General features: G+C 37.5%; 1 protein-coding gene across 1 annotated transcript; it reads right to left on the bottom strand.

Moving 5' to 3' along the window:
* Positions 1 to 741: 741 nt before the first annotated feature.
* LOC130048749 (deleted in malignant brain tumors 1 protein-like) lies at positions 742 to 7,000 on the bottom strand. The gene is made up of 4 exons (XM_056145792.1): positions 6,928 to 7,000; positions 6,578 to 6,824; positions 3,028 to 3,194; positions 742 to 908 (listed from the first exon to the last, which is right to left on the bottom strand). Exons 1-4 carry the CDS (start codon positions 6,998 to 7,000, stop codon positions 904 to 906), a joined length of 492 nt encoding a protein of 163 aa, XP_056001767.1. The 3' UTR covers positions 742 to 903.
* Positions 7,001 to 12,812: the final 5,812 nt, after the last annotated feature.

The raw sequence follows: 12,812 nt of genomic DNA on the forward strand, positions 1-12,812 counted from the left end.
TTGATTTTGAATGCGGATAACCCCTTTTACCTGATCAGGATATAGGGCTCACGGCGGGTGTGACCGGTCAACAGGGGATGCTTACTGCTCCTAGGCACCTGATCCCACCTCTGGTGTGCTCAGGGGTCCGTGTTTGCCCAACTATCTATTTTTTTTATTGCTTGTAGGAGTTATGAGATTGATCACTGTTTGTTATCTTCACCTTTATAGGAGTTATGAGATTGATCACTGTTTGTTATCTTCACCTTTATAGGAGTTATGAGATTGATCACTGTTCGTTATCTTCACCTTTATGAGAGTTATGAGATTGATCACTGTTCGTTATCTTCACCTTTATAGGAGTTATGAGATTGATCACTGTTATCTTCACCTTTATAGGAATTATGAGATTGATCACTGTTTGTTATCTTCACCTTTATAGGAGTTATGAGATTGATCACTGTTCGTTATCTTCACCTTTCACTTGATAGGCACTCACGTACTTGAAAAAGAGGAGTCCGGGAGATATTCACTTATGTCATGGACAGGTAGCTATACTCTTCCTTGCATGGGGGTGATGATGAAATACCTTATTTCAAATGTAAGCACTATAAAGCATGGTGGCTGGTTGTGTCATTCTACATTTTAATATCGTCTTGTCTTTATTTCGAGAAGAACTAGGTGATTTGCATTTATGTACGTTGTATTGCTGGACGTGTCTTTAACAAAAACAATTCTGAGACAAGAAGAAAACACAACACACACATGGATACACATTTATTAGACAATGAACACGAGCATGCAGATACAGGTAGACCGGTACAGGTGTGTACAGGAAGTTGTATGAGCAGATACAGGTAGACAGGTACAGGTATGTACAGGACGTATTGTAGGATGCGTGAAGGAAGTCTTCTTCAGGCGGACTTATGCTTTTAAAACAAATTACATAAATTCAGTACTATATCACTACTGATTAATTTGATCCAATAAGAAATATACAGTATCGCTTCAATAGTTCATTACATCCATTTACAGTATTTAATACGATTATAAAAAGAAAAACCCACCTATATACAATAAAACACTGTTATAATAAACGCCCATATACAATAAAAACAGATTATAACGAACCTTCATTTACAATAAAACACGGTAATAGCGAACCTTTATATACAGTAAAGCACGGTTATAACGAACCTCCAAGCCCAGCGAAAAACAGTTCGTTACAACCAAACTTCGTTATATTCAGTTGAATTTCCATTATTTACCAGTCATAGGGAAGTAATAATTGCATCGGAATAGGTACGTTTGTATCATTTATCAGGCCATTCTTTACTCATCGATTTTGACTACGGATTACTCCGTTTACCTGATCAAGACATAGCGCTCACGGCGGGTGTGACCGCGTCGTAGTAACGCAACAGAATGGCGAAACAACGCGAAATAGTGACGTAATAACTCAATAAAGCATCATAACGTAAATAATGTCTTGAATAGGAGAATAAATTTCCTTGAATCACGAAATCACTCATGGAACCAATAAGAAATCAGGTATCCAAACTAAAAAGATTAACGTAATATATTCGTACAATCGCTAAATATACATCTCGTGTTATTCTGACAAGCTCGAAAAATGTATTATGTTACATTGTATATACAATTAAAAAATGTTGATTTTTTTTCTCTTCCAGTTGTAATTGCTGTCTTCGAAGAAGATAATAAATAATTTTTTTATAACAGTTTTTAATATGACGAAAAAATAAAACCTTTACGCGCGGGGTCTGTCTTCAAGTACGTCAACTGATAAACCCGCTATCACTTGCACCAGTTTGGATTTCGTATACTTTAAAATCTGCATTTACGGCGGTGAGTATTTTCATCGGCGATACAGGTAAGTAAATAAACCGTCACAAAAGGAAGGTTGAAGTTTATACACCGACAATAAAACACGTGAAAACCAAAAAGAAGACTTGTTATTTACTAATATTGCGTGGTGATCCCGAATGTGCATAGAACGAAACTAAGTACTAAAGATCAAATCTGTCGGCTGTATTTAAAGTAACGTGCTCGAACACTATTCTCGCTGGCGGATCACAAAAGTGCACTTAATTATACTTTTTAAAGGATCCTTTGCATATCGATAAAACACAACAAATTCAAAACAAGGAAAAGAAATAAATTATATACTTCCTTCAGTTGTCGATAGAAAACACCAACACTTGATATCAAAATAAAAGGAGAGCCATGGGCCACATTGTTCACCTGAAGAATTATGTCCACCTCGGTCCGGGTAAATGGGGCGATCCTTCGGATGAGACCACAGAAACCGAGGGCCCGTGTCACAGCAGGAGTAGCACGATAAAGATCCCTCCCTGCTCAATGGCCATAAGCGCCGAACATAGGCCTAAATTTGGCAGCCCTTCACCGGCAATGGTGACGTCTCAATATGAGTGAAATATTCTCGAGAGGGACGTTAAACAATTTCCAATCAATCATATTAGGTGTGGGGACATATAATTATAAAAGATAAATAGGGGTGGGGGCATATAATCATAGTAATAAATAGGGGTGGGGCATATACATGTAATTATCATGGTCATTCTATGTATGAAGTTTGATGATGGTCAAGCGAAGGGCTCTTTTTCATAGCAATACATGCCCTCTTCTTCGAAAGGAGCATAACGTTTTTAAAAATCTTTTTCATCAAAGGAATTATGTGTCAGGTTTGTTTGAAATTGCTCCAGTTGTTCTGGAAAAGTTCAAAGTGTGGTATTCTTTATAAGCTTTTTAATGAAACATAGCAAATGAGCCCTGTTGTTTTCAAGTAATCTTCACCAAAAAGGATGTCATTTTGAAAATTTTGTCAATTGAAAAAAGAGTAATAACAAATCACTTTCAGTTTGTCACGATAAAGACAGCCCCATCTTTGTTAAGGCTCTACTGGCCACAAAGAGGTCAAATTCGTGGTACCTCAACTACAGCTAGTGATGCCCCGGCATGAATGAATGATTCTCGAGAAAACAAACAATTTAATCTTCCACTACTTACCACAGTGCACTCCAGCATCTTCATCATGACCACAATCGTGATGTCCTAGTAGACTGTGTTGGCAGTTGAAGAGGTCTGATTCAGTTCCAGTGCAGCCTAAATCATCATAGAAAATAGGCCCTGATCCTTGTCCAAAATGGGCATTACCGTATGCTACAGCATTTCCCCTGTCATAATGAATTAGAAGTAAAATCATCGAAGTACTAACGGAAGGTGCGATGCAGAGCTATTTCTGTCGCAGCCAACTATTTTTAGAACGAAAACCTCCCAGACGAGGTCTTCCGAATACCATTAGCTGCACGAAAAGGTAAGAGAATACTGATAATGCAGTAAAAAGACGCTAGTTTATTGTGTACAAAGTACTTGTGTACGGGTAAGTTTAGGCTTGTAGTATGTTAAGATAATGGACATTTCTCTTTGATGTCCTGGGTGTCAGTGAAATTGAAAATAGTCATTTAGATTTAGTGGATATAAAAGAAAAATTAAAAATTTTCCAATGTTAGAAACATATCCAAATATCTTATCCTTGTATTAATTATGATTTATAGCATAATGGTGTTGACAAAATGTATACTTAAAGGTTAGATCAAAACAGAACAATTTTTAATCATATTCTAAAATGATATGGGGTAGGGTTTTGAAAGAGGGTAGGTATTTTTTTTTATTAGTATCATTACTAGTAATGATTATTATGCGCACTGTACACAAGGTATGTGTGCGATGTATGCACAGGTGCAACTTGTTGACATCATATTTGTTTAATCTTAAAACAAAGTTTAATTTTTTTTTTATCAATTACTCAAACAAATAATACTATTTGATTTAGATCTGAACATTTGGAAGGGGCTTGATGAAATATTTTATTTATAAAGAGTCACACCATTTGATGTATAGTTGAAATGTGGATTGTAGTTTTTTTTTCGGATTTCTATGAAAAATTACCTACCAAACGTTTTGGGTTTTTTAAAAGGAAGTTAGCCTCTAAGCTTTTTCAAGAGCACAACCAGTGGCAGATTTAAGGGGGCGGGGCGGGGTGCAGCCGTCCCCCTCCCCCCTAAAATTTTCAAATTTAAGGTAAATCGTGGTATCTTGTTTAGAAAAAAAAGAAGGAATAATTTCTTCCACTCCCGGAGAAATAATTGACAAAATCTTTTACTTCCTTGAATTACTTTATTGGGAGAACTTAAGTTTTTGGAAAACCCCTTAAAAGTTGCTTCATTTTATTGATTTTACCTTTTAAAAAATTATAGGAAATAGTACAAATGACTAAATAGGAGACATATGTCAACAGGGGTCGAAATCAACTTTTTCTACCACAGGCTAATTTTAGCCTGTGGGTAAAAAATCCACAGGCTAAAATGAAAACCTACAAGCTAAAATGAAAATAATGAAGCAGTGCTCTTTTTATATATATATATATTTTCAATCAGTGATTTTCCCCATCATTACTGAGCCTAGTGGGTCAAGAGGCAGCGTTTGGACAAGACACTAAGTTACGTAAGTCATATGGTGCAATGTCTAGGTCTCTTGATTATCGCACCTCTAACAGTCTAATCCACGACTTGTTTACCGCAGGTCTAGATCCAGTCTTCCAATTTCATGCCACATCAGGGTTGTCACTAGTGATTTTTTAAAGCGAATACAGGACTCATGGCTTTATAAGCAGCACGATCACGAGTCCTATGACTTTTTTGATAATCGTCTACGCGGTGAGAAATACACCCGTGTCGTCACTACAACCCGACCTCAATATGACAATGACATTCTCATGATTCTGATAAAAATAACTACCGGAAGACTTGGTAAAACATAGATTCCGATATTTTTTTGTAGATAAATGAATAACAAAAACGTCATACTTGGAATTATTCAATTTAATCACCCCTATAGGTGAACAGGACTCGTGGCACATGTCGATATGCGATGTCCAATCTCTAAAGCATTTGTTTGACTCCGAGTTTCTTAAAAAATCATAAAAGAAAAATCCGGATAAAAACGGTTATTGAAATCGGTCGTTCATGTAAGCGTTTGTATGATTCAGAGTGCAAGTTTGAGAAAAGCGAATAGCGCATCACCGTATAAAACGGATACGATACGATCATAGTTGGTAAATCACCACTCGCTAAGATTTTCGAGTGTCCATTATTTTTACTCGCTATGTTTCACATGTACTCGCATTTTGCGAGTATTTCTCGCTAATTTCGACCCCTGGTCAAGCCCTATAAAATCTGTAAAATCCATGAACTTCTGGGGGCTTCGCCCCCTGAGCTCCCACCATGACCCACTGTGGGCCTCAAGGCGGCCCCCATACCCCCTGTCTCATAACGTGGCGCCCCCCCCCCCCCCCCCCCCCCCGGTAACAGCAATTCCTGGATCCGTCCCTGACAACTGCGCAGGATGTTACAACTAAGTATTTACTGGTTCAATACTGATCTCATTGGTACAAACATATTACACATCTATTACTGAACTCTATCCAAATGAAAATGTTTGTGTCAATTTGTTTCAAATTTTGAAAGGGTTTGATAGGGACTATATTTTGTGGCGGAAGGATTGAATATTCGCCACCGTGTGATTACTCCTTCTCCAAACTCTTTGCATTTAGAGATGAAATTCACGGGTCTTTGTGATATGACCTTCAAAACGGGGGATTCGTGTCGCGGCTGGCGTTGGCACGCTAAAAAAAACCCTCAATGCTGAGCGCTAAGCATAGGTCTAGGTATAAACTTGTGGTACTTCACCTACAGTGACGTCTCAATATGAGTGAAAAAATCTCGACGGGACGTAAAACAATCAACCAATGGCTCGTATTGTGAGGAATGGGATTTCATCCACATTCTACAACATTTTATACACGTTAACTTTGATGCGAAAACTACGTTTTTAGATATCCCATGTTGTGGATTGATACCTCTCCATAGTTTTGAAACCTAAAGCGTACATTGCATTCGGAGTTTTACAAAATAATATAGAGTTGTAGCAATTTGAATTGCGCTGTTTCGGTTGTAATGCTGAGTTCATGCATTTTATATAGAGAGTTTTCAGATTGGAAGCGTCATACTATATATTTAATATTAACAAGTTCAGTGGCGGATCTATACCTTGGAAGGGGGTGGATGCGTTGAGGCCCAAAGGGCCGAAGGGGGAGGGCATGGAAGGGAGTTAACCCCCTCCCACGGGTCCGGAAAATTGTAAAAAGATTGATTTAATATGGGGCATTTTAATGCATTTTCGACTGAAATTTTTGTTCTTTCCCCGGGAATTTTTTTTAAAAGATTGATTTAAAATGGTGCACTTTAATGCATTTTTGACTCAAATTCTTGTTCCTTCCCTTGGGCAAATTTTAAAAAGAAAGATCTAAAATGGTAAATTTTAATGTATTTTTGACTGAAATTCTTGTTTCTTTTCCCTTTCATTTATAGTCACCACATCATTTATAGGTTTGGGTGTCGTAAAAAACCAAAAACGAAGAGGGGGGAGGGGGCGGAATCCCCCAACTCCCTATAAATCCGCCACTGTAGTTCACAAGATTCACTTCTCTGATACTCACCAGCTGTTGCCAAGCATGCGGCAAACCACTTTAGCCTCATCGGTTCCGAAAAGATCATCACACACTGTTCCCCAGGTCCCGAGAAAACGCACCTCCACCCTGCCAGAATTGGAATCACCACCTGCTAATCTGATGCCTGAACGGATAGATAATAAAATTAAACTAGCACATGTTATTTCACTATAGCAAGAACGATAACTTGTATTATTGTAGAGCCAATAAATAGATATCTCGTCTAATATAAAATCTGCGTAAAATCTAGAGAATGTTAGCGTTCAATAATCCTGAGAATTTATTGAACATTGTGCGTCCGAAACAATTAGAGTATAAGCGTTCAAAATTGACCTTACCGTAACAACGTAAACAAGCCAAAATGGCAGACGACTGTCCTCCAAATCTGACAGAGACGGTATTTGATATCATATTCATTTACTTAAACAAAATCTTGTACTGTACATACATTATTATGTCCCCATTCACAAAATCAGTTTGCTTCATGCATTAATGACGGGTTTAATATTGAACAGTTAAGAAATGCATGCTGATATTGCACACTTTCACCTTAGATTGCCAATATTGATTAATTCTCGTCTATTTTGGAGTATTTTGAGTGAAAAGGGATATAATTAAATAACTAAATACTAAAATCAAAATAACCAAATTTGAAAAATAAGTGGGTTTTTTCAGGGTTTTGACCCAAAATTTGAATTCCTTGACATGTTTTCATGTTAAAAACTTCGTTTTAAACGATAGTTTTTAACTGGAATTTTAAATACGATCAATAACCCTATAATATGTAAACGAACTTGGCATTAATTCCACTTTTGGTAATCATACTTATACTCCAACTGCCCTTTCAAAGGATGAAATTTTTCAAAACCATGCTTCAGTTTTAGACACATTCAATATCTCAGTCAATGGGTCGAATGAATACGAGTTACCGTACCTATACTGGATTCCTAAACTACATAAAAACTCTTACAAACATACATCGCTGGATCCGGTAAGTGCTCTACCGAGTTCCTATCTTTGCTCCTCACGAAAATATTAACAGCTGTGAAGGAGAAACTTCAAACTTACTGTGCGACTACATATGCCAGAAGTGGTGTTAATCAAATGTGGATTTTAAAAAATTCTAAAGAACTTTTAGTAAACTTGAAATCGCAGAATTTTCCCCAAATCAATAACATTAAAACCTATGACTTTTCAACACTATACACGACCATTCCTCACGATGAATTAAAGACTAGACTTTTTGACATCTTAGACAGTTGCTTCTTCAACAAAAACGGAAAACTGAAATATTCATATCTAGTGATCAGTTATTCAAAAAATTACTTTGTTAAACACCACACTGATTCCACGCACAAGTACTCTGAAGTTGAAATAAAAAATATGCTAGAGTTCCTCATTGACAATATCTTCGTGGTCTTTGGTGATCAGGTCTTCCAACAGTCTGTTAGAATTCTCATGGGCACGAATTGTGCTCCTTTGTTAGCTGACCTGTTTCTATATTCACATGAAGCAGAATTTATTCAAAAACTTCTATGCGAGAAGAAAAAATCTCTCGCTGTGGCCTTCAATTCGACATTTAAATATACCGATGACGTTTTGTCTATTAACAATTAGAATTTGTGCTACCTATTTTTGCAGAAATAGTGAACAAATCTTTGAATGAATGTATATTTCCATCTTCCTTCAAAGAAGCCATTGTACGTCCGTTATTAAAGAAAGCAGGATTGGAGCCAAACTCGTTACGGAACTACAGACTTCTCTCAAACCTTTCATTTCTTTCCAAAATTTTGGAAAGAGTGGTATCAGCTCTCATAGGGCACGATATAGATTCAAACAACCTAAATGACGTGGCCCAGTCTGCATATCGTCCTTGTCACTCAACAGAAACAGCTCTTCTAAGGGTACACCACGATATTGTGACAGCATTGGATAAAGGTTCTTGTGTTGCCTTGGTGATGCTAGATCTTTCAGCAGCTTTTGATGTTATAGACCATCAAATTCTCATTAAGCGACTGGAGGTATCATTTGGTATTACTGGTGCAGCACTTACATGGATCAAATCTTACTTAACTGGTCGTAGTCAGAAAGTGGTTGTAGAAATTGTAAAGTCTAAGGACTTTCTGCTTCCATATGGAGTGCCCCAAGGGTCAGTTCTGGGACCAAGACTTTATGCAATGTTTGCAAAACCGATTGGTGTAATCTGCCGCAGACATCATATCATGTATCATTGCTATGCTGACGATACCCAGGCATACTTAGTGTTTAGACCTACAGATACATGGAATGCTATCTCATCGCGGCTACAGGAATGCTTAGCAGATATAAAATCTTGGATGAACATCAACCTGCTGAAATTAAACGAAGAAAAAACTGAATTTATAGTGTTTACTTCGAAACATTCGAACGTTTCACCATCTTTTCAACTGTCTTTTGGAAATACCATTATTTCCAACTCGGACTGTGTTCGAAACCTTGGTGTTTTCTTAAACAGTGTACTTTCTTTGAAAAATCATATTAGTTCCATCTCTCGTTCTTGTTATTATCATCTACGGAATATTGCACGGATTCGTTCTTTCATCAATGATGACGCCTGCAAGACACTTGTATGTTCTCTTGTGTTATCACGCTTAGACTATGGAAATGCACTATTTAAAGGGCTACCACAAACAGATCTGAGCAGGCTACAGACAATCCAAAACTCAGCAGCTCGACTTGTTGCCCGGGTCAGGAAGCATGACCATATATCACCGGTGCTTGTGTCCTTGCACTGGCTTCCGGTTGATTCCCGTGTTGAATACAAGATTTTACTACACACATACAAGGCACCAAACGGATTGGCACCGGCCTATATCAGCGACCTCATCACTGTGTACGAACCAAAACGATCTCTGCGTTCATGCAATTCACGATTGCTAGAAAAACCTCGCGTTCGTACAAAGACCTATGGAGATCGAAGGTTTGATGTAACAGCTACCACACTATGGAACATTTTACCGATAGACATCCGTTCGTGTGGCACTGTCAAAAGTTTTAAGACAAACCTCAAAACATATCTTTTTATGAAATCTTATAACCATATTTTGTAATATATTCTTTTTTAAAGTAAAGGCTGGTTTGTTGCATAAACTCGTAATGTTTAAATTGTTTTATTTTATTGGATGTTATATTTTATGCTCTGATTAATCTTATCATGTTTTACATTTTACATTGTTAAAGCGCTTACAGTAATTACAAATTATATAATGCGCTATATAAATGCCGAACATTATTATTATTATTATTAATAGCTTTCATTCATATGTCGATTTGATATATCCCTGCGAGCTCGAAATAAAGGACACCACAGAGTCGTCCACTTCTGCTTCATACTTAGATATTTTATTGAAAGTAGACATTAACGGCAAACTGACAACTCAACTGTATGACAAACGGGATGATTTCAGCTTCTCCATCGTCAACTTCCCATGTTTATGTAGCAATATTCCATTATCACCTGCATGTGGTGTTTATATATCTCAACTGATTCGATATGCAAGAGCTTGTTCTGCGTATAGTCATTTTTTAAATCGAGGTAAGCTACTGACAAACAAGTGGATGGTACAGGGGTTTCAACAATCTCGATTGAAGTCAGCATTTCGCAAATTCTATAGTCGTTATAACGATCTAGTTCATCAATACAACCTCGCATTTGGTCAAATGCTGTCTGACGTGTTTCATACCGATTGTTAAGCCGTTCTTGGCACACTGATTTTGACTGCGGATAACTCCGTTTACCCGATCAGGATATGGGGCTCACGGCGGGTGTGACCGGTCAACAGGGGATGCTTACTCCTCCTAGGCACCTGATCCCACCTCTGGTGTGTCCAGGGGTCCGTGTTTGCCAAACTATCTATTTTGATTTGCTTATAGGAGTTATGAGATTCATCACTGTTCGTTATCTTCACCTTACATGTACATGATTCTTCAAAATGGCACCCCGTTGTTAATTTCGCACGCGCCGATTCTGCGCAAAGCGAATATTTACGACTTTGACAGTTCAACATGTGTTCAATGTAAACAAATATGCGAATGAAACTTTAAAGTATCTTGTGAAAATAGGCGATAATTTTGAGAGCATAATTAATTGGCTGATACAAGTAGGTCTTATTCTGAATCTTCGTGACTGATTTGTCAACCGTGTGGTTTTGGAGTATTCGGACTGCGAAAGTTTGGAGATGTAGCAACAAAAAATGCAACAGGAAAGTATCGATTAGAAAGTCATCTTGGTTTGAAAATCACAATTTAACATTGGAAAAAATAATTTTTATCACATTTTTGGGGGTTTATAAATGTGCTCAAGATTTCGTAATCCATGAACTGGAAATTTATCAAAAAACTATAACAGATTGGTATAATTTGGAAAAATACTGCAGTAACATCATCGGGGAGCCTGGAAAAATTGTTGAAATTGGTGAATCAAAATTTGGGAAAAGAGAATATCACAAAGGAAGACGTGAACGGGGTGTGGGTGTTCGGAGGAATTGAGAGGGATACCAAAAATTGGTTGTTTTTTTTGTCAGCGTGGCAGACAGAACTGCAGATACTCTGGTGACAATAATCAAGAAGCATCTAAGGCCGAGCACAACTATCATAAGCGATTGTTGGAGAGCATATAGTTCCCTCAGTGAAGAAGGATTCAATTATTTGACTGTGAACCACAGCGTTAATTTTGTGGATCCGAATTCCGGTGCCCACACAAACACGATCGAATCAACTTGGCGGGCACTTAAAAAATCTCTGCCAACTCACAGAACTCAGAAAGTACTGTATGGCAGTTACTTTGCACAATATTGTGTCAGGAAAATATTTCTAAAAGAATCCATCGATCCATTTATCACTTTCTGCCAAATTGTTAAAGAAGCTTACAATCCAGAATCAGCAAAATCAGACTTTATAACGGACACAAAAACACAACTTTCAAATGCAGCCCCCAAACCTCCAAAAATCAAGAAAAGTCTACCTTTCACAGATGTAACTAACACCCTTAATAACAGTGTGGATGATTTTTAGTTATAAGGTAAGCTATTTAATATCATTATCTGAACCTGTTTTTATTGCAAGTCACCGGGAAAAAATGGCGTCGAAATGTTTACTTTTGCATAGCAACCCGGGTGTGGGTCGCGTGACATGCGCATTGCGTAAACTTCCGGGGACCGGCAAAGTAAATTCTACCCAAATAACGTAGTGTAGAATTCTCGACTTTTGGTATATTTTATATTGATTTGAAAGTTTGCTTGAAAAAGTAATAAGTAAATTATGGTGCTCGTGTTGATTTTTTGCGTAATCTCTTTCTAGTAGTTCATTTTCGGGAAAAAATGAACATTTACTCTATATATGTTTGCAAACACTACGGCAATATTGATGACGCAATCTACACCCGGAAATGACGACGCACACAAGTAAACAAAAGGTCACCGATTCTGGTCAGTCACCGAAATAGGGCAGTCGACAAGGGTTATTGAACTGCACTCGCAAGCTCGTGCATTTTGACAGCCAACTCGTGCCAATATTCACCAATATAAGTTCAATAACCCTATATTATTTTATACTTATGCGATTGGGCATGGTCAAGTGCAACTTCCTTTTCCTGGTGAACAAGAAAGCTGCAAGGTGCCAGAAATTTAACTAAGAAAACTGATCTGAAGCATCACGAGGATAAAGGTAAAATGAGCTTGTGAAATTAATCGGATGTTACATAGGATAACTGAATTGAATTGTTTAATATAGAATTTAGTCTTTTTATTCAAGTTTAGTGAATTTTATTTTATTTTGAATAAAATCAGCTCAGCCTGGTAGGTCAGCCATGTTGTCAAAAACGAAAGATGAAATTTTAGTTTTCAAAAATAATTCACTGAAGTTAACAGAAGTAAATCATATTCGCAATGAATTATATATTGTGCTTAACTGGAAAAGTGAAAGAAATGACAATAATGATTAAAAAAAATGATGCAGTTTCTTTTGTTTCATGAACCATGTTGAGAGCCAATAAAACGAGAGCATCTAAGGCGAAGCGCCCATATACCCGACCACTGGCAAGGACTTCCCTTGATCATAGTGCAGTAGTTACCACGGTGACCACCCAGGCTTCCGCATCGTCCTTTGACTCTATCATTCCCACGTCATTCGCCAGCTACCTCAGCTTCAGAAAGAAGTTACATGGTCAGCCATGAATTGCTAGCAC

This window comes from Ostrea edulis, chromosome 7, assembly GCF_947568905.1.
Source record: "Ostrea edulis chromosome 7, xbOstEdul1.1, whole genome shotgun sequence".
NCBI lineage: Eukaryota > Metazoa > Mollusca > Bivalvia > Ostreida > Ostreidae > Ostrea > Ostrea edulis.